General features: G+C 39.5%; 1 protein-coding gene across 2 annotated transcripts in view; it reads left to right on the top strand.

The window, feature by feature from the left end:
* Positions 1-10200, top strand: part of QSER1 (glutamine and serine rich 1) — a 77516-nt gene extending 67316 nt beyond the window's left edge. For both annotated transcript variants that reach the window (XM_075545933.1, XM_075545932.1), the window contains exons 10-13: positions 2939-3036; positions 6298-6450; positions 7378-7473; positions 8682-10200. In XM_075545933.1, the coding sequence (XP_075402048.1) occupies positions 2939-3036; positions 6298-6450; positions 7378-7473; positions 8682-8822 (488 nt within the window). In that variant the 3' untranslated portion in view covers positions 8823-10200. The remainder of the gene's footprint in view (positions 1-2938; positions 3037-6297; positions 6451-7377; positions 7474-8681) is intronic.
* Positions 10201-22719: the final 12519 nt, after the last annotated feature.

The raw sequence follows: 22719 nt of genomic DNA, 5'->3' as shown, positions 1-22719 counted from the left end.
TCTTCCATGGCTGATGATTATGTTTCCTTGACAACTTCAATCTTTTCTCTCTTTTTATCATGATACTTTTTGGTCCAGTTGTAAACCTTAAAGATTACCTCATCTAAAACATTTGGTAGACTAAGGTACTAAGAGAATAATGTATCTTCTTAAAGTCACAGCATTTAGTGGTAGAAGCAACAAGAATAACACCCAAATAGATACCTCCCTAGGTCAGCATGTTTGTGGTCATATCTTCCTTTTCTCAATCACTACTTGCTGCATTGTAAAATATACGTCTCTTAGAGTAATTGTCATTTCTGAGTAACTAGAGTTGGAATTTTTTTTCTCTTATTGTTTATCAGTGTTTTCTGGTTCTTCGACATTGAGAAAAATTAGGAAGACCATATTTTTATATATTCCACAGAAGTTTGTCTCTGTGGACTAAGTTGATAGTATCTTAGTAGATTGAATTACCGCTTGTCTGTCGGTGTACCCTACTGGAGCGCCTTGTGTGCTGCTGTGATGCCGGAAGCTTTCCCTGGTGCTCTAAATGCCACCAGGGTCACCCACAGTGAACAACAGGGTTCAGTCGTCTCCAGGGTAAGAACACGACACGTTACAAAGAAGGAAGTGGCTGTCCATTTCTAAGGAATCAGCCACTGAAAACCTTGTAACAATAAACATTGTCAGATCGTAGCAGAAGGGAGTCCTTCAAGTGGGAAGGCACTCAAAATATGATGGAGCAAGAGCTGCCTTTTCAAAGTATAGTCAATCATATGATAGGGAAAGGGCAACGCTTTCAGGACCTCCATTTAATTGAGAATAACTCAAAATAACCTATAAACATTTACCATATATACTCGAATGTAAGCCAATCCGAATTTCAGCCAAGGCACCTAATTTTGCCACAAAAACGGCATTTAAAATATGCTGGAAAATTCTGCTTTTACAAACGTATATACGGTACTAATAATTGGAACTTGGAATGTATGAAGTATGCATCTAGGAAAATTGGAGTAGTCAGAGATGAAACAGGTTGCATAAAGATCCATATCCATGGCATTCGTGAGCTAAAACGGACTTGGCTTGGTCCATAATGTGCACTCTGCCGAGTGATAAATTAGAGGGAATGCTATTGTATTCATCGTCAAAAAGGATGTTTCAGGCCTATCTTGAAGTACAGTGCTGTCTGTTACAGGATATACACATACAAGGACGTCCATTTAATATACCTACTCTTCAAATTTATGCACTAGTCGCTAAAACTAGTGATACAGAAATTGAAGAATTTGTCCAAAATCTTCAGTTTAAAATTGATCAAATGTGCACTCAATATGCATTGATAATTATTGGCTATTGAAATGCAAAAATTAGAAACAAAGAAGAAGGGATACCAAAGAAATCAAATTTCCTGCCGTTGAGTCAATTCTTACTCGTAGCAATGTGGCCTTGGTAATAGATGATAAAATTGTGGAAGATCAATGACCTTTTCATTGCAAATACTTTTTTTCAACAACATAAATGGCAACTATACACATGGAATTCTTTAAGTGAAACACACAGAAATCAAATGAACCACATCTGTGGGATAAAGCCATGGAGAAACTCAAGCAGTTCAAACAAAGTCAGCAGCTTATTGTCGAACAGACCATCTATTGCTCATATATAAGTTCAAGTTGAAACTGAAGAAAATTCAAACAAGTCCCAAGTTCCAGAATACAACAGTGAATATATTCCATCTGAATTTCAAAAACATCTGAATAACAGATTTGATGTATTGAACACTAAATTATATTTGATGAGCTGTATGGTGGTAATCAAAAGCTATCCAAAGAACAAATACCTGTCTTGGAAAAAGTGCAGCCAGAATGTTCTTTGGAAGTGAAGTTAGCAAGACTTCTCCACTGAACTTGGACTTGTTAACAGAAGTTCCTGGGAAAGATCTTAACACTTGGTAAAGTGGGAGTGCATCGTCAAAAGAGGAGGACCCTTGACTGGTGAGGTAGATTGGCACATTGGCTGCAACAGTGGGTTCACAATAACAATTGTAAGGATGAAGCAGGACTGGGCGGGATTGTGTTCTGCTATAGTCACTGTGAGTCAGAACTGGCTTCATGGCACCTAACAACAGCAACCAAAAGAGAACGATCAGGTGACTGCGCTGATCTCAGAAAGTGTTCTGCACTAACAATGTTTCCTTCAACAGGAGGAGGTTTTCCTTCCAAGGCCATCTCCCTGTGTGTGTTGTAGGAATGCCATCCATTTGCTCAGCTGTCAGGCTAGTAACCTAGAGTCTAAGGAGTGAGTGTATGTTTTCTGAAAAGCCCTTAGAGCAATGGGCATCTTTCACTATACTGACAAATTAACAAATAGTCTAATTATCTATTTAATGCAGCACCAGCAATAATCTATACTCTGAAGTTGCCTTTAAAAGAATGTAAGGTCCTCGGGTGAAAAGACAAAATTTTGCATAGGAAACTTTAGCATACTTTCACTCTCTTTTCTAAAGTAATACACTCTCCTGCTTGTGATACTGAGTGTTGATTATTTTTCTTCCTCAACTTTCTCTTTGCCCCACATTGCCATGAATTAAAAATGTCCTTTGTTTTTGCTCACTGTAATATCCATATGCTGAGAGGTCTGGAGAAAGTAGGCAGCTTGCCCAATGATTACATAGCTGCTCTCCAGTCTAGTGGCAGAGATAGGGTTTAACCCAGGTGTCTCGAGCCTAGTCCAGAACGTCTGTAGTCCATCATCTTACTGAGCTGCTGCTTTCTCTCTTTCCAAGTGATGCTTTGTTCAGAAAGCTTCAGGACCAAACTTCAGTGAGTAATGTTCTTTATAAGCCAATGAATTTAAAGTGTTATGTTAATGTTTTGAGATAAAGTTTAATTTTTAGGAAGCTTTTTATGTTGATTACATTTTCCTGTTACCTTAAAATTTGATGTTGTTTCAGATGAACTACTTTTACCTCATATGAAAAAAATAGATGGCATGTTGAATGATAACCGAAAGAGACTTCTTTTGACTCTTCATCTGGACCAACCATTCAAGGTATTTCCTTCCTGGTAAAACGCAGTGGTGATCACAGACTGATGAGAAGAAATAGTATGAAAGTCATTCTTGGTTTGGTCTTGTTGTTTTAATTCATCTAACAACAATTCGTTTTTAATTTACCATGTACTTACTCAAATGCATTAATCCATAACAACAATGGTATTGGCCTATGTACATATATTTATAAGGCAATACACTGAAGCTGCAGATGGGCCTTGGGCCTCAGCTCATACCTTCCCCCAATACAAGAACACTATGTTTTAACAAATTGGCATTCTGTGATGCTCACCTACACACACACACACACACACACACACACACACACACACAATTGCTGAAGACAAAATAGGTGCGTAAGCAGATGTGAAGATTGAGGATTGTGCCTGACTATTAAAAGATACAGTGTCTGGGGTCTTAAAGGCTTGAAGTTAAACAAGTGGCCATCCAACAGTGAAGCAATAAGCCCATATGGAGGAAGCACACCAGCCAGTGAGATCATGAGGTGTCATTGAGACTGGGCAACGGGCACCAGAAGATTCACAACAAACAGTATACAAACAAATAAAAATGCATTGGTGAGAATGGAGGGGGGTTGGGGCGGAGACCTGAAGCCCATCTATGGACAAAGGAACATTCCCCCACATCAGGGTCGCAGGGAAGGGGTGAGTCAATCAGGGTGCAGTAGGGCACTAATGGGTCACTCAATATACCTCTGTTCCCTGAAGGCCTCCTCACCCCCTGCTATCACAACCTCAGTGCCGTCTCCAATCTAGACTAAACGGGAACATGTACATAGGTATAGGCAAGAGATAAAACTCGCAACACATGGAACCCAGGAAAGGGAATGGGAATGAAGACACTCTAAAGGTAGGGGGTTGTGGGGAGGGAGTGGGGCACCGATCTCAATGAATGGCACATAACCACACATCCCCAGCCAGGGGAAGAACAACAGAAACCAGAGGGGAAGGGAGACAGCGGTCGGTGTGAGATTTGAAAATAATTAACAATCTACACACTATCGGGGCCATGAAGGTTGGGGGAGGGGGAGGGGAACGAGCTGATCCCAAGGGATCAATGGAAAGTGAATGTCTAGGAAAGAACAATGGAATGTATGTACTAATAGGTCAGATACAACTGATGCATGGTTTGTAACAAGAGTTGTAAGAGCCCCCAATAAAATGATTTTTTTTAATGACCAGTTTGGGCTATCTTAAAAATATCAAACCCATTCTCTAATAACATGTATTTAATTACCAGTGGGATTTAATAGATTCAGTAAAAATTTGCATGATAGTTTTTTGATGAAACTTATTAAAAATTCATTTACAGTTTTTGGTTCTGAAATTTTTTTTCTTTTTTTACATTTTATTAGGGGCTCATACAACTCTTATCACAGTCCATACATTTACATACACCAATTGTATAAAGCACACACCAATTGTATAAAGCACATCCGTACATTCTTTGCCCTAATAATTTCAAAGCATTTGCCCTCCACTTAAGCCCTTTGCCTCAGGTCCCTTCCCGGTTTCTGAAAATTTTTATACAAATCCATCTGTATTTCAAATTACACTTTAAGTTAGAGTGATTTGACTATGAATATATAAATAGTAGATTAAAAAATTGTTTTTTTTTCCTCCCCCTTCATCTGCTCCCGTGTGCTCCGATCAGACATGGCCCTCGCCCGGAGCTGCTGAATCAATGAAAAAATATTCTCTTGTTCTTTAGAAATAGTTTAGTTGCCACTGTTTGCCATGATTGTGTGGATTATTTCCATCAGAAATCTTGAAGTCTTTGGAACTTCCAGTGCTCTGTTTTCTTCTAAAATTTTTGTGCTCTGGGTCATCTTTGGTATCTTGAGCTCAGTGGAAAGATCATTTAAATTTTTTTCTTTAACTCTAGAATTTATTGTTTCCCATTTTAGAATGCATTTCAGATTTTTACATTTCAATTATTATGGAGAATATCTCTAGATCTAAAAATGGTCAAGCGTCATCATATTTTAGGTGGAATGTACCAGAGTATGCAACAAAATATCTGAGAGAGAAGTTAGCTAGAAGGTAACGGTAACTCACTGATCCAGACCAAAAGTCACTGCTTTAGGGTCATTTCTGATTCACAGACCCTGTAGGACAGAATAGAATTGTCCTGTGGGTTTATAAGGCTCTGTCTTTACAGACGTAGAAAGCCTCATCTTTCTTCTCCAGAGCACTTGGTGGGTTAGAACCACTGGCCTTGCAATTAGCAGCCACTTCAGTTAGCACAAACCATACCAACACCAAGGATCCTTCCCTTCCTATATAGGCAATGTCAAAAACCCTATTGTTTCTAGCAAATGAAACTTGGTTCCCTTTTATAAATACAGCTAAGAATGAAATGTGTGATCTGGTGGGGTTTTTTGTTGTTCTTATTTTTTAAAGGGGCCCAGATCTTGAGATCACAATACCAGGTGCTGAGAGGTAGTGTGCGTTTGGTAAAAAGAGAAGCCTAGAAATTGTGTCTGAAGCAACTGAGCTTATAAATGAAGACTTACCTTTTGAATCATAAATATAATGGAAGTACTTTGACCCTTTTAGTAGTGTCACAGTAATAAATGTTACTGGGTATTTAATTTTATATGTAACTATAATTACTATAAAGCAACATGCATTTTATCTACAAGTATCATTTAGTCATTGTTTTTAGTTTCTCATATCAGGATGAAACTTTTCTTTACCAGGCAAGTTGGTCTTGCCACCTGACCAGTTTTCATTTTCAATAGTAACTGCATTGTGCTCAGAAATCTCAAGCTCGGGCTTCCCTTCACAACAGCAGGAATGTTGAAGCCAAAAAGGCATTCCGGCGCCTCTCTTTCTCATTGTCGTCATCAGCACCAGCAGCAGATGACTTCCTGTCAGCGGTGCTTAGTTTCAGAGTGCTGACAGTGGTTTAAAGTGGCAGCGCTTTGAAGAACCTTAAATAGGTCCGCTTTCTCCTGGCTATAAAGTCAGAGTCATTGCTGACAACTCTCGGCCTTGCTCAGGAGTCCCACAGGATGATACCCCAGCAGTGCTCTCCCACGTGATTTTGTGTGTGTATGTGTTTATATGCGTATGTCTGTTAGATACATGCAGTATACTCCACACATGTCTATGTTAATGTGCATGTATTTTGTTTTCATGTGTACACACATTTTGTTGTTAAAGAACTTTCAATAATCAGAAATTATTTCGATTAGTTCTCTTCTGATATTAAGTATTTTGTTTCATTCTTTTGAAGAATGCTTTGGAAAATTTCCCTGAACTGACAATAATTACTCGAGACTCTAAGGCAAAAAGTGGGGGATCTTCTATTTCTAAAATAAAAATGAATGGTAAAACTTATAATAAGAAAACTCTAAGGACTTCCAAAACGACCACTAAATCTGTACAAGTAAGTATAAGTTAATAAACATAAATCAACATTTTCCCACTAATATAATCTCTAAACAGTGAATTAAACAAATATTTTGCTCTGTTGTTGAGTTTGAAGTCTTTTCCATTAGGAATGAGCAGCTCTGGACTGAGGAATAGAAACTCAGTCTTATTCATTGTTTTTCTCCAATGCCAAGTAATATCTGGCAAATAATACGTGCTCACAAATGTTTTCATGTAGACCTAGTAAGCAAGACATCATATTGGGGCTTTTTATTCCATGTGTGCAAAATCATTAAAACTAGAATTAATTCATCTTTAAATATAAATTGTTACAGGCTTTTCTGGAAACATTTTGGCAACTTAATTCCATAGGGGGGAAAATGTATTCAGTGGAAATAGATTCTTCACAAGCACATAGAAACTATATGAATTTACCATTGCAGAAGTGTTTGTATGATCAATTCATTAATCTTAAAAAATATTTGGTTTTGTGTGCAATAGAGTATCAAATAAACGTCTCAGTATCAGGAAACACAACGTGAGAAAGTGTTAAAATTCCGTTCCTCGTATAGGTTACATTCCAGGGAGGAAAGTACAGATGTATGTAATGAATAGGAAGATTGTCGAGTTTTTTTTAATTACATAATTCTGAACCCAGGAATTAATAGGAATCGCTTACTGTTATCTTTTTTCATAATGTGTAAAATTGCTTGAGTAGTGTGTATATTAAATATTGAAAAAAGAATGACGATATTTAGATGCAGCTTAAATTCTTGTTTTCGTTTGTTTGGAATTAAATGCTTATTTTTCAGTAGTCTCTTACCCATACTGATATAACCCAATGCCCACCCTAGTAAGATTGTCACTGAGACGTTAGTGCGATATTGACCTGAACGATCAGATGCTTCCTGGAATACTTCTCTAACTTTTTCTCTTTTCATAGGAGTTTGCTGTAGATCCTGAGAAAATACAGTTATATTCTTTGTATCATTCACTCCATCATTATAAATATCATGTTTATCTAATATGTAAGAATGAGGTAATCTCTTTATTCTTTCATTTATTTAAAAAAGAATCTTGCAAAACTTTAAGGAGACTCTAGCAATAGTGTTTTTTAATGCTTTTTAAAGTACATTTTACGTATTCTGTGAATAATGACTACAAGATTTATTGTTCTGAATCTCATGTTTTGTGTTCAGATTAAGTTGATGCTCACCATTCTTGTAGGTGGTATAATTGGTAATGCTTTTAAGCTGTTAAGTGGTTGCTTTACATTTACGGTAAATGGATTTTTGCATTCTATTCTTTCATAATGTATAAAAATCGTACTCAAATTCGCTTTGATAACTACCGTAAATACTCAACGTATAAGCCTACCTGAATATCAGCCGAGGAGGCATCTAATTATACCACAAAAACTGCATTAAAAATGTGCTGAGAAACTTGGTTTATTCAAGAGTATATACGGTACTGCAATATTTTGCTGTTTTGTCCCATGTACTGTACATTTATGCCCATACTGCATGTTACGCAGTTTTGTCCATCGTATCCTCCTAATGCTTACGAAAACCTCTTTGGAGGAGAGGGTCCTCTGTCAAAGAGAAAATGGATAGAACTTGCATCGCTTACATCTCAACAAAGTGACTGGAGAAATGGGACTCTGGGCCAGGATGTAAAGAAATAAAATTTAAAACTTGTAATAGTTTTAGCTATCAGAAATTTCATGGAATGTTTATACCTCCTTGGGATGGTATATGAAGATCATTTCTGTAGGTAGGTTCCACTTTTGTAGGTAGTACTTACTAACTTAACAGCACTATCCATGTTTCAGTTTTAAAAATTAAGTTGCCCTGAAGCCTTACGAACACTGCTTGACAGCGTCCATAATAAATCCAACTTTTTCTAGCAAAGAGACAGGAGAGGAACGGAATATGTTGGCATTTTTACAGCGCGTTGAAGGCAGACAGTATGCTGAAGTTTGTTATTTAACTTGTAGCTGAAAAAAGCAAACAAAATTTGTAACTGAATTGAAAGATTATTGACAAGTTTGGACCACTTCTCTAGTCTTTCCTGCTCCATCAGAGCCATGGAAGACAGATTAGTCTCTGTCGTGGAAGGGGTGGAAGTTAGTTTGTTTTAATGTATTCCTGTTTCATTCAAGACCTAGAAAGAATAAGCCCTTATAGAGAATTTAAATATAAACTAATAAGTTAAACTAATGTTTTTGTGGTGCTTTTTTTCTTTTAGATTTCTTCTGTGCAGAAAAAAAATGAAGATTTGGGACAGGAAGAAATTGTCCAACTTTGTATGAAAAATGTAAAATGGGTAGAGGACCTTTTTGAAAAATTTGGAGAACTTTTGAATCATGTCCAGCAGAAATGTTCGTAATATTTCCACCAAATTGTGTCACTTTCCCAGCACTAAGGAAATGGCAAAGGGGTGGTCAGCGAGGTCCAGGGCCTCCGATAATCGAATGTCAAGCAGTGATCTGCAGGTGCGCTTGCTTCCTGCCACCGTGGATTTCACATCATGACCTCTGCTATTGGACAGTGGTGCTGCCAGGAAAGTTGGTCCTTTCCACCCAAGTCCCATCACAGTTTTATCCAAATGAATGATTTTTCTATTTTTTAAACCGTTGGGTAATTGAGTTTTATTTTCAGAAATGTTATTTGACAAATGATGAAGCATGAATTAATTATAATTTTTTCCATATTGCTGGAGAGAGAACATTTAACTAGATTTCCCCCTCACCTTATTCTGGGCAAGTACCAGAATGAAGAGAAATAGCAGAAAGCATATATTTGCATTTATGTCATGCCACACGATGGAAAGTATTGTACATTCTGTAAACAGATCTGGTATGATGTGGCATTCTGTATGAGAATATCACCAATTTAAAATATAAATTTTAGAAACAGCATTTTGCTTTATGGACTCCTTTTACTCTTAACATGTTCAGGAAACTGGATGTGGAGTTGGTGCAATTCTATGACTGCTTTTTATTTTGAATTATATTACGGTGAAATAACACACACAAAAACAATGACATGCTATTTTCCCCTATCTCAAAGAAAAATATTTTCCTTTATACTGTTTTTTTTTTCCTTTGGAAAAATTTTCAATTGTACATTTTATCTCACTCGATAGATGTATTTTCATAAGGAAAATGTGGTTATAATTATGTTGTATCTGTAATACACTTTATTATTTTTAGTAAATTTTAGTTTTAATGTTGAATTTTTATTATCTTGCAGTAACCATTTTTGTCATACAGATTTGCTTCAGTGTTATCCAGAATATGCATTCAGTACTAGAGTTAGTTTAGCTTCATAAATGAGGTGTGTTAGACACTGCATTAATTTTCTAATTCATGGAAATAAATTTGTCACTGAACCAGCACTTGATTAAGTGATTTGTTGACATAGAAATCTAACCATGTGCATTTTGGAGAATGAGACGGATACTAGACTATATATGCAGTGTTAAACATGGCTCCCCCACCCGTGGAACTGGGAGTGGTGGGGCTCTCTTTTGGTGCCTTTCCAACCTTTATACGCTCTATTGTAGCGTCCTTTCCTTCAGTCATGTCAGTTTCAGTAATTTAGCTCAGACAGTGAATGTATTAGGTTCAACATGACCTTGTTTTTATTTGTTTGCCAACAGGATGCCTTATTTGTTTGAAAAGGGGTTTTTTACTAGTGTCATCTTAAACCGTCTACTTTTTTGGGATTCTAAAGAAGTTGTTAATCATCATGCTTTTATTTTACCACCATTTAGTGCCTTACATCCTATCAAGAAAGCAGTGTTACTGCTCAATGCCCAAATAAGACATGTATATGTGGATATTGCTATTGTCTTGAGTTTTGAATTAACAGCCAATTTCTCTTACTTAAAACCTCAGTAAATTAGTAGCAAAGGTAACATGAGACTTGATTTGAAGTGGAGCAGGGGATCATTGTAGCATTGAGTGAAGATTTAACATTTGCATCTGAGTTAAGCTTTAAGCTTGCATATTTATTTCTGGAGGTGATCTTGTTTAAAGCAATAATCCTTAATACTTGTACCTGGTATGAGATAATAAAGTACTCAATAATGGAAGTTTCTCTCAAGAGTTAATTCTTCCACTTCTGAAAGATTTTTTAAAGCCTGCATGGGTAGCATATTTTGAAAAACAGAAGTAGCCTATTAGATTCCTTTTACCCGATTCACATGAGAAGTGCAGAATATCAGCAGTGGGAACATCATCAAATTATTTTTGCTAAGTAGAGACGAGTAGGAAGCAGCCATATTTCTTTCTGATAGTGTTAACTCTGGACAGAATTGGTTTCTTTCGCTTCCAAAGTACAGACTAGAAAACTACATCTTCTAATGTCATGTTATAAGTATACTTACTCTCTAGTTTGATTTCACTATCTTTAAAAGCATCCTTGCCTTTTGGTAACTTGAAATGGATGTTTGAAACCACATTTCTTTATGATAAGCTGCATGGAAAACAAAGATTTTTTTTTCCTTGTACAAAATAACCCATTTCCTTTTGCACTGCAGTTGCCTTCAGACTGTTTGCAGTTGTGTTCTATTTTGTAAAACAAGTGTTTCATAAAACCAGAAGCCAATTCTCTGATACTGCCTTGAGGGAAGACCCTATGTTTAGCTACATTGTCTTCTCTCATTTGGTCCTTTTTATTTAGACCAAAACTTTATTCTCAGGCCTTAGAGAAAAGGGGGGAACCAAGACAACCAGACATGAGTCTTCTCATTGTGTAGGTTTTAATAAATACCTAGATAGTTAGCATTTACATTTCTTGCCATAGAGTTTGAAATTTATGACATAGAAATGCATTAGGTTGTAGATAGAAGTAAAGCACATGTTGCCACAATCCAGTAAACATTTTTAAGGAAGAAAGAATTTTCCTATCTAAAGAGATGTGGAAATAATGTAACGTAGCAAACTATTAAGGTGGTATTCATTTCTAGATCAGATTAGGGTAAAGAGAGCCGCCTGGTTTTCATCCTCATTATACCCGTTTCCATGTATCTGAGCTTCTAATGAAGCCATACAGATTCTACTGTACTGTTACACGGGAAATTGGCCAAATGGAAAAATCTGACTTTAAAATGGTTTAGAAAGTTTCAAGATTACCTTTAAATCTGTAAATTTCTAAAATAAAAAATTATGTAGATGGAGTCATGCATTTACAATTGTTTAGGAAGCTGTCCCAAGATTTTTTCAGTCTCGTTTTTCTTTTAATTACCCATACATCTACTCCTCCTTATTAACTATATCATTAATTGACATTTCTTATTAGGGACCATAGTTTCTACTATTAGACTTTTCATATGAACAGTGTGTGTCTCACAGTAATGAACATTTGGGTGCTGGGTGAGAGTAATGCTTGTTGGGATGGTTTAGGTTTTACGTAAACCTGACTAAGCCGTGATCCTCAATAGTATGGCAGTTATGTAATGATCTGATTTCCGATGGTCATCCTTTATTTTCACTTACAGCCAATTTTCGTATACTCGCCTGATCCTTGGTCCCTAACTATGTTTGTTGATAAGTCATGAATGGGTATATTTATTTTTTTTAAGCAGCTATATTCCAACAATATATGACTTGAGCTATACCATTATAGAAGCAAGGATTTTGAAACTACTTTCCCAAAAGTTGCTTCACATTACAAACTTTACTGTATTTGGAGAATTATTTGTTTTTAGTTATATCCCTTTCTGTTTCTCAGAAATGCTTTTCAGATAGCAAAATATCTCCCAGAATAAGTGCTTCGGTGTCAATGGCACTTGACTCATAATGGCACAGACGAACAGCGTCCACTATTTGTTGTGCATTCTTTCACTTGTACTACTTCTGTGGCACCTATGTATCACAAATGCATGTTTTCAAAAAATCACCTTTATAAGTGAAGCTAATGGAGGTTAAGGATACAAAGAACCCTTTTGCATTTGTAGTCCAGAGTTTCAAGCGGTCCATAATGCAATGTATGGAAATGTGAACGACAATTTTGTATATTTGTTTATTACTAACTTGATCATTAAAGTGGAAACAATTTTTTGAAAAACAAAATAAAAATGTTTGAGTTTTTGAAGTATTGAAAAATCGAGGTATTAGCAAAAAGAATCACGCACTCCGTCACACACAGTTATTCAGTCAAGTGGTTAGTTGCTTTCTGAGTGGGTTCTTTAAGTCACGGTTTGCTTAATTCGTCAGCCTCACCTGAGAATGCATAGGATTCCTGTTCCAAGAGACCATTCTTTTTCCTTCTGTAAAGAATTATAATCCCATTGCCAATGAGTTGGTTTCAACTCACGCTCACTCTACGTATTATAAATTTTAAAGTCATTAAATTATACTCTTCTGTTTTTTGTAATTTAAAAATAATTGCTAATGTCAAGGTAGCCTTTTTTCTTTCTTTCTTAATCATTAGCATAGCTATGTATCTGTTGAGTGCTGAAGCACTCAAATACTAACCAAAAATGGGATTTAAACCCACCCAGAGGCCTCTGAAGGGTACTGCCATCTGCTTCCAAAATGTTAGAGCCTGAAGAACCCTGTGTCACAGTTTACATTTCTTGTTACAGATTTTATTAGTATTTTAAAAACATACTTTGCATCTCAGAGAAGTTCTCCAAACTCAATTACTTAACCTGTTCTTCCAGGAAAATGTGGAAATGGATACTTGTTTGTTTTTAAATAGTTTTAATAGAAAAATGATAGAACTCATATTTGCTTTTTTTTAAAAAGCAACATAGAAAAATATACAGTAAAATAGAATCTGTGTCCTACTAACTCTATTTTGACAACCCATAAAATCATGTTTACCATTCCCTGCAATGTTTACAAGATGAGATATTGGTGATTACCCCTTTTCTGTGTTGCGAATTATGTAAACTCCTTTATTTCAGACATGGTGGGTGCCTGGGCTTTCTGACTCAGGGACCCTGTGTACAACAGGACAGAACACCATCCAGTCCATCCTCGTGCATGTTGCTATGTCGGAGCCCGTCATTGCAGCCACCGTATCAAAGCATCTCATTGAGGGTCTTCCTCTTTTTCACTAACCCTGTGCTCACCATTATTCCTTGCCAGGAACTGGTCTTTGCTGATAATGTGTCTGCCATCATGTTGAAGAAGCATTCCAACTGTACTTCTCAAGGCAGATTGATTTGTCCTTTGGCAGTCTTGGGTATATTAAATATGCTTTGGCAACACTATAATTCAAAGGTATTCTGTCTCAGTCTTCCCTTTTAACTCCAGCTTTCTTGTGCAAAATGGAAAGTATTGTACATTTTGTCCAGTGCAGTTCTGAACTGCTGTTTCCATGACCATTAATTGTGGGTATAAGTCAAATGAAAGCCTTGATAGTTCAGTCTTCTGTCCCATGTGTCATGGTGTTATTTGTTCCATTGTGAGCACTTCATGTTGAGCTGTAGTCCATACTGAAAGCCTGTCTTCAGCCCTAAGTCCTCTTAGCTAGGCTGTTGAGCGCGTCTCTAACCCTGATACTGCATTTGTATCAGCCTGCCTCTCAGATTGTTTGTTCCACATACAGATCAAGGTAGGATGGTTTATACATTCCACAAGAGCACAGTAAACTATTCTGGAATCCTATTCTCAGTGCTACCCATAACTTGTGACACTGCACACAATAACAACTCTGGATTATTGAACACTGGGTTGTACATTGGTTAGCGTGAATAATTTAGATTCCACTGGTTTCAAATAAAAGGAAGATGATCTATTCAGCCTTATCTATGTTGTGATGTTAATTAGGAGTCAAGAAATAGCTTTGCTAAAAATAAGTTATGTTTGATAAATCATTTGCATACTTAGCAAGTTTTTCACCCAAAGTAAATAAAAATGATCTTTTAATTTATCATATAGACTCGTGTATAAGCCAAGTTTTTCAGCACAAAAAATTACTTAAAAATTGAGGTTTGGCTTATACACAGGTCAGTGGTATCCCAGCAAGGTGTAACATCTCGCAGGTGATTGCTGTTCCTCCGCTGTTTGTTCAAAACCCCGCTGACACTGCAGGGTTTTGAATGTTTGTTTACTCACTTCTAACCAATCAGAGCCGTACTATGACGTGGATGGCTCCATTCGCAGAAGCACCCGCAGTGATTCACTTATGCTGACCCCTGAACTGGTAAGGATGTGTCTGTGGCTGCGCTCCGTTTCTCCCCTCTGGGCTCCATGTTAATTCACATCCAGCATTTCCCACCCTAGGCTTATACTCGCGTCAATCAGTTTTTCTGGTTTCCCAGGTAATAATTAGGTACCTCGGCTTATACTCGGGTCAGCTTATACTTGAGTATATACGGTAGCATGATTTATAATAAGGCAACAACAAAGCCACTGGAGAAACTGCAGAATGAAAAATAGCCAACATGCTGCTAAGTGATCTTTCCTCTGCCCTTCTCTCATCACACCCTTTCTCCGGCTTTTTTTCTCTGCTTTTTTTTTTTTTAAATCCTCTTAAGGAGTGGTCCTTACTACTTGCCCTTCCTCACCTTCTGTTGGCATGGCCTTTAGGGACCTATTTTCCACAAATACCTATGAGGGGGCTTCCCAAAGTTCATGGAAAAAGAAAATGGGTTTTCCATTTCCATGAACTTTTTGAAGGCCTTGTGTTAGTCCAGGTAGACTAGAGAAACAAATCCATAGAAACTCGTGTATGAGAGTTTAAATAAAGGGCAAGTACACATTAAAAAAGCATCCCAGTCCAGTACAAGTCCCTAAATCCAATATTAGCCCATATGTCCAATACCAATCTATAAAATAAATCCTCTTCAGACTAATGAAAAACATGCAATGATGCTGAAAGCAGGACAATCACAGGCCAGTGGGTAGAAAGTCTGGATCCAGTGGCATTGTAAGCATATCAGTGCTGGCAGGGGTCTCCACACTGCTTCTCCAGGTCCCAGGGCACAAGGTCTATCAGCGTATTGCCATGTGAATTGTCAGTAGAGAGTCTCCAAGAGTGAGCAGAGAGAGAAGTGTCTCCCACCCCCAAGGAGGACATACAGAAATTCCTAGAATTCTGCAGAAGTCCATGCCCACACAGAGGTCTCATTGGTTATATATTGATTGACAGGCCAGACTCCACCTTTCCACTCAATCTGCTCAAATTGACACCAGATTGTGTAACTACCACAGCCCACATATATTCTTTTGCCTGCTGCTGCCGCTGCTGAATTATTGTTTATTTACATCTCAGTTTAATATCATTTCTGAAAAGATCTATACAGGGAAAACTAGAACACTATTACAAGAAATCAAGAGCAACCTCAACAAATGGAAAAATATCCCATGCTCTTGGATTGGAAGACAATATAGTTAAGATGTCAGTTCTGCCAAAAGCACTATATAAGTTTAATGCCATCCCAATACAATTACCATCATCTTTCTTCAAAGAAATGGGAAAACTGATTACCAACTTCATAAGGAGAGGGAAAAAGCCCAGAATTAGCAGAGAACTACTCAAGAAGAAGGACACCGTGGGAGGGCTTGCTTTACCTGGCTTTGGCACATACTATACAACCACAGTTCTCAAAACTGCATGGTATTGGTACAATGACAAATACTCAGACCAATGGAAAAGAACTGAAAATCCAGAAATAAAGGCATCAACATACAGACAGCTGATCTTTGATAAGGGACCGAAAAATATCAAATGGGAAACAGATGCCCTCTTTAACAAGTGGTGCTGGAAAAAATCGATATCGGCGTGCAGAAAAATGAAGCAAGACCCTTATCTTACTCCATGCACAAGAATAAACTCAAGGTGGATCACAGACCTTGAAGTTAAACCCCAAATTGACAAATGGGATATACTGAAGATAAAACACTGTGTACATTGAAAGAATTCACCAAGAGAGTAATAAGAGAGTCCATAGACTGGGAAAACATCTGTAGCAATGACACATCAGACAAAGGCCTTATTACTAAAATCTACAGTACTCTGCTAGCTTCCAAAAAGAAAAAAACAGCCCACGAGAGGTGGGCAAAGGACTTGAACAGAAGTTTCACAGGATCAGAAATCCGAATGGCCAACAAACATATGAGAAAACGTTCCCGATCTTTAGCCATAAGAGAAATGCAAATTAAAACAACAATGAGGTACCACCTGACACCCTCAAAGGTAGCCCAATTCAAAAAATCAGAAAGCAACAAGTGTTGGAGGGGCTGTGGGGAGACAGGAACTCTCATCCACTGCTGGTGGGCCTGTAAGTATGTACAGCCACTATGGAAATCAATCTGGCGATACCTAAAACATGGAAATAGAGTTACCATATGACCCAGCAATCCCCCTACTGGGCATATACCCAGAAGAAGCAAGAAACAAACCAAGGCCAGACATCTGTCCTCCAGTGTTCATTGAGGCACAGTTCACAATTGCAAGGAGTTGGAAGCAACCCAAATTTCCATCAACTGACGATTGGATTAAAAAACTGATATATACATACAATGGAGTACTACGCATCATTAAAAAGCAGCGATGAACGTATGAGGCACATAGCGGCATGGGAAGAAATGCTAAGTGAAGTTAAAAGTCAGACTCAAAATGACGAGTACAACATGAGCCCGCTGAGGTATTATTTTAAAAAATGCAAAAGAGGCATAGGCAAAAAGCTACTGTATACAAACATTTTTGGGGTGAAGACTGTAGTATGGCAGAGACCAGATCAAAACCAGGGATGCACATGGTAGACAACGGAGGAGGAGGTGGGGAAAGGAAAATAAAATGATGAATATAAAGAAGAAAAGGGGAGTGGGGACATGGGGCACTAACCCACCCAAGGGGAGGGTTTTGTTTATATCTCCACAGGAAAAGTGGGACCAGAATTCGACCCAGTGCTGCAAGGTGTAAATGCAATATCCCGGCGTGGAGTAGGGAACCAGTGGAGAGGTCTGGGAGGCTGGCCCCAGCACCAAAAATTAAGTGGATTCCTGCTCCTCCCGAGAAGAATTTGTTTCAAAGGGCGACATTGATTCTGCAGCTCTGGGAGATGGACATACCTTATTGGAGTACACGGAAGCAGATGAAGGAGGAGGAGGAGAGAGTGGAGCACAGCCTGGTTCACCAGGCTGTGAGAATGATGTTCCTGAGTAGAGCAGCCAGTCCAGAGAGAACAACATGGCTGGCCCCACTATGAGACATGGTGCCCCTCAGTGACCAAGGGCAATACAGGAGATAGCACCGGAGACACAGTGTGCGAATTGCACCTGACCTGATCCCACCACACTGAGGCAAAGCACTGGGGGAGTGCAGCGGAACAGCAAGGGAATTGAGTGGCAAGATCCCCAATGAATGCTGAAAGTGGACTTTGGGGCCAGGGCGTGGTGCCCCAACAGACTGGACTGGAAAACACTCCTAAGGGCCAACAAACGATCCTTGAACTAACTGCAAGCTTTTCTTTCTTGATGTGTTTTGTTTTGTTCTTTGTCAGTGGTTTGTTGTTGTTTTGTTGTCTGGTTGTATACTGTTGCTTTGTTTTCCTCTGTCTTGTTTTTGTGCATGTTATCTCCACAGGTCTGTCTAAATAAGACAGGCTGGATGAGCTATCTGGAGGAAAAAAAATGGGACCAACAGTTCCAGGGGGACTTGGGATAGGGGGAAGTGAGGGGTGGGGTAAGGAAGTGGTGTTAACAAACACAGGGACAAGGGAACAACATGGGACCAAAAATGGTGGTGAGGGGGGAGTGGCAGGCCTGGTAGGAAATGATCAAGGGTAAGGTTGCATAAAGAAGAAGTATAGCTGTAACCCAGGTGAGGTCGAAGCATGGTAGTGGGGCAGGAGGAAGGTCAATGGAGATGGAGGAAAGAGCTAGGAGTCAGAGGGCATTTATGGAGGTCTAGACAAAGACATGTACGTGCAAATATATATATGAGGATGGGGAAATAGATCTATGTGTCTATATTTATAGGTTTAGTATTAAGGTGGTGGAAGTAAGGACCTTGGGCCTCTACTCAAGCACTCCCTCAATGCATGAACACTTTCTTTTATTAGATTGGAACTCTACAATGCTCACCCTCCCGACACAACTGCTGAAGGCAAAGCGGGTGAACAAGTAAATGTAGTGAAGAAAGCTGATGGTGCCCGGCTATCAAAAGAGATAGTGTCTGGGGTCTTAAAGGCTTGAAAATAAACAAGTGACCATCTAGCTCAGAAGCAACAAAGCCCACATGGAAGAACACACCAGCCTGTGTGATCACGTGGCCCCAAAGGAATCAGCTATCAGGCATCAAAGAACAAAAAATCATATAATTGGCTGCACACCTCCATGATACGATCACCGAAGACAAACAGGTGCATAAGCAAATGTGGCGAAGAAAGCTGATGGTGGCCCGGCTATCAAAAGAGATAGTGTCTGGGGTCTTAAAGGCTTGAAGGTGAACAAGCAGCCATCTAGCTCAGAGGCAACAAAGCCCACATGGAAGAAGCACACCAACCTGTGCGATCACGAGGTGCCAAAGGAACCAGGTATAAGGCATCATCCAAAAAAAAAATATATATATATATATATATATATATATATATATATATATATATATATATATATATATATATACACCATAGTGAACGAAGGGGGAAGTGCAGAGTGGAGACCCAAAGCCCATTTGTCAGCCACTGGAGATCCCCTCACAGAGGGGTTTAGGGGAGGAGATGAGTCAGTCAGGGTGCAATGTAGTACTGATGAAGAATACAGATTTTCCCCAGTTCCTGGATGCTTCCTCCCCCCAACTACCATGACCCGAATTCTACCTTGCAAGACTGCATAGAGCAGAGGTTGTACACTGATGCATATAGGAGCTGGAGGCACAGGGAATCCAGAGTGGATACCTTCAGGACCAGGGGTGTGAGGGGCGATACTGGGAGAGTAGGGAGTGAGTGGGTTGGAAAGGGGGAACCGATTACAAGGATCTACATGTGACCTCCTCCCTGGGAGATGGATAGCAGAGAAGGGGGTGAAGGGAGACTCTGGATAGGGCAAGATATGACAAAATAACAATCTATAAATTATCAATGGCTCATGAGGGAGGGAGGGGGAAAAAAAGAGGACCTGATACAAAGGCATTAAGTGGAGAGCAAATGCTTTGAAAATGATTAGGGCAAAGAATGTACAGATGTGCTTTATACAATTGATGTATGTATATGTATGGATTGTGATAAGAGTTGTATGAGTCCCTAATAAAATGTTTTAAAAATATACATATCATTTCTGTGCCTGCTATAGTTTATTGTGCCAGCCTGGCCAATAAACACAAGTAGGATTAACTGAAGGGCAGAGGGATAAATGGCTCGGTGAGCCTCACCTTGGTTGTTCTGTGCCTCAGTTTAAAGGGGTACACTACCTGTGGGATTCCTAGCCTGTGGACTGTGTCGCTGTAAGTTGAGGTCCCTTTAAGCCCACACGATTGGAATGTTCATCTCTGGAGCTGGGAACTGACAGTTGATGACAGTTGGGGACCTGCCTTGCTGTTTGCTGCCTGGATACATACAGCCCAGCTCTCTCTACAGAAGGGGACTGGCACCTGGCAGCTCTCAAAACTTGAAGGACTGCTAGTGTCTCACTGCTTTATAATGTAACTGTTAATTTCTTGTCTTATCTATCTGTATATTATTTAACAGTTTATTTCTTGAGTTATCTATCTATCGTTATAACTATATTTATATATAATTACTAGCACTCTGGTTTGTCTCTCTAGAGAACCCTGTCCAGCATTGTGTCCAATCAGGTTTTGATCCTTTGGACCAAGCGCCCTGGACTTGCCCCGAGGAGCACTGCCACACTCCTGTCTCATGAAAAGTTCTCTGCTGATATGTGCTTGCACCCTTGTATCCCCAGCACTTAGTGCCGTGTCTCTACAGCCTCCTTAGATATTAATAACTGGATATATGATAGGAAAGTTACAGGAAATATTAAGATGAGAACAAATATTCATTGGATTTTGTAGTTATGGCACTAATAGCCTTAATTTTTTTTAAAAGGCCACTCACTGCCATCAAGTTGATTACAACTCATATTGACCCTACATGGGGTTCAGAGGCTGTAATTCTTTCCACGTGCAGACAAACTTAACCTTCACCAGTAGAACATCTGTGATTTTGAACAGCTGACCTGTGGTTAGCCCAACACTTACCCTACAGCACCATCAACTCTTCCACAGATCCACCGGGGCTCCCAGATGACCTAAGTGAGCAGGAGCCACTGCACATGGAAGACAATGCCTAACAAGATGTGTAGTATCAAAAATTGATGAGACTGAAACCGTGAAATGTGACCGTCATGATTTACACTGTAACTCGGATGCAGGGATGGGTCTGACAGTCTGTCTTTTGGGCTTGAGACTCTCCAGACAGTAATGGGAAGAAAGCTCTAGTAAACATAAGCATTTCTACATGTCTGAGTCGAATGAGTGCAAGCTGCGTCACAGAGACGGAGTGGGTGTTTTTTTTCTTTTTGCAATAAGGAAACATTCCAATTTTAACTCAAAATTAATCAAAATTGCTTGAATGCTTCCTCCCCCCCAACTATCATTATCCCAATTCTACCTTGCAAACCTGGTTAGACCAAAGGATGCACCGTGGCACAGTTGGGATCTGGAAACATGGAATCTAGGACAGATGAAGCCCTCGGCGAGAGTGGCGATACCGGGAGGGAAGGGAGTGTAGAAAGGGGGAACCGATCTCGGGGATCTACATATAACCTCCTCTCTAGGGGGTGGGCAGGAAGGTGGGTGAGGGGAGACGCTGGGCAGTGTAAGATGAGATGAAATAGTAGTTTATAAATTAAGAGTTCAGGAGGGAGGGGGGAAAGGCAAATTAGCTGATTCCAGGAACCCATGCCGAAGGCAAATTTTGAGAATGATGAGGGCAACGAATGTATAAGGGTGCTTTACTCGATGTATGTGTGGATTGTGATAAGAGTTGTATGAGCCCCAATAAAATGATTAAAAAATAAATTTAAAAAATTGCAAAGACAGAGTACAGAACCACGCATCAATCACAAAGCATTCCAGACTCCTCGAGAGAAATTCTCAAGAAACACGCACCCCACTAAGGAGCTGCAACAGAAGTATAACGTCCGCTCTACGTCCATCCGCAAGGATGATGAGGTCCAGGTGGTTAGAGGACACTACAGAGGCCAGTAAATTGGCAAGGTGGTCCAGGTGTACAGAAAGTACCATCTGCATCGAGTGGCGTCAGCGTGGTAAAGCCATGGTACACCTGTCTGTGTGGACATCCACCTGAGCAACGTGGTCATCACCAGGCTGAAGATGGACAAAGATTGAAGAGACAAAAAAATCCCTCTAGAATGCAAAACCACATCTCTATAGGCAGGGAAGGAGAAGGCAAGTGCAAGAGAGAGTGTACTGAGAAAATGCAGGCGTGAACACAGCCTGCTGTGGAACCACAGGTGGACGGACGTTAGACTTCTGTCGCAGCTCAGCCCCGGGGACGACGCGATCTTCCTGCGCACCTGCGAGGGAGCACTGCAGTGGCATAGTGTGGTTCTTGCTGGGGTCCGAGGTCAGGAAAGGGTGGAACTTCATGGCAACTGTCTGGTGCCAGGCGGACTCAGACCCGAGAGACTTATAACGGCAGGATAAAGAATTTCAGGGGGTTTGCCTCTGCTCTGCCAATAAATAGTTCTTTCCTCGGGCGTGCCTTGTGGATACTAATCAGAATCTGAGTTTCCTCATCCTAGAAGTGGGGGAGGAAACAAGGTCTTTTCAGCTCTTAACGTTATCTGATGCTCGCTGCAGAGACTACAAGTTGGCCAGAGAGGCAAAGTGGTTATGTGAAGCAGGACCAAACTAGAGGCATAGCCTAATATTGTTTACGAATAGAAAGATTTGGCTCTATTATTGACTATCTTTCCCCCAAAAAAATAATTAAACAACTATTTGATATATACATACTGACTGTAGCAGCACCTAATCTGCCAGATTAATTAGAAACAGCATTAGCAGTTCGTTGGGAGCTACTAAGTACTGTATCCACGTAGTCTTCATCTTCACAGCTCCGTCAGCATGAAATATTTTACTCAACAGGCAGGTAATAAGTATATGCTGGACAGGCAGGGAATGTATGAACAACAACAACATCTACATGAATTTGGATTCCATTGGAAGTGTGTTCGAGCTGACCTCCAAGTAGTTCAGAGTGCTCTGGTGTCAGCTCTAGAAATGCCAGGGACCCGTTCCCTGCTGCCCCTTTCTGTCGCTAAAAGAAAAGATCTCCATTGTCCTACCTGCCAGAT

The sequence above is a fragment of the Tenrec ecaudatus genome, chromosome 4, assembly GCF_050624435.1.
Source record: "Tenrec ecaudatus isolate mTenEca1 chromosome 4, mTenEca1.hap1, whole genome shotgun sequence".
Lineage (NCBI taxonomy): Eukaryota > Metazoa > Chordata > Mammalia > Afrosoricida > Tenrecidae > Tenrec > Tenrec ecaudatus.
This window is presented reverse-complemented; position numbering and strand designations above follow the sequence as displayed.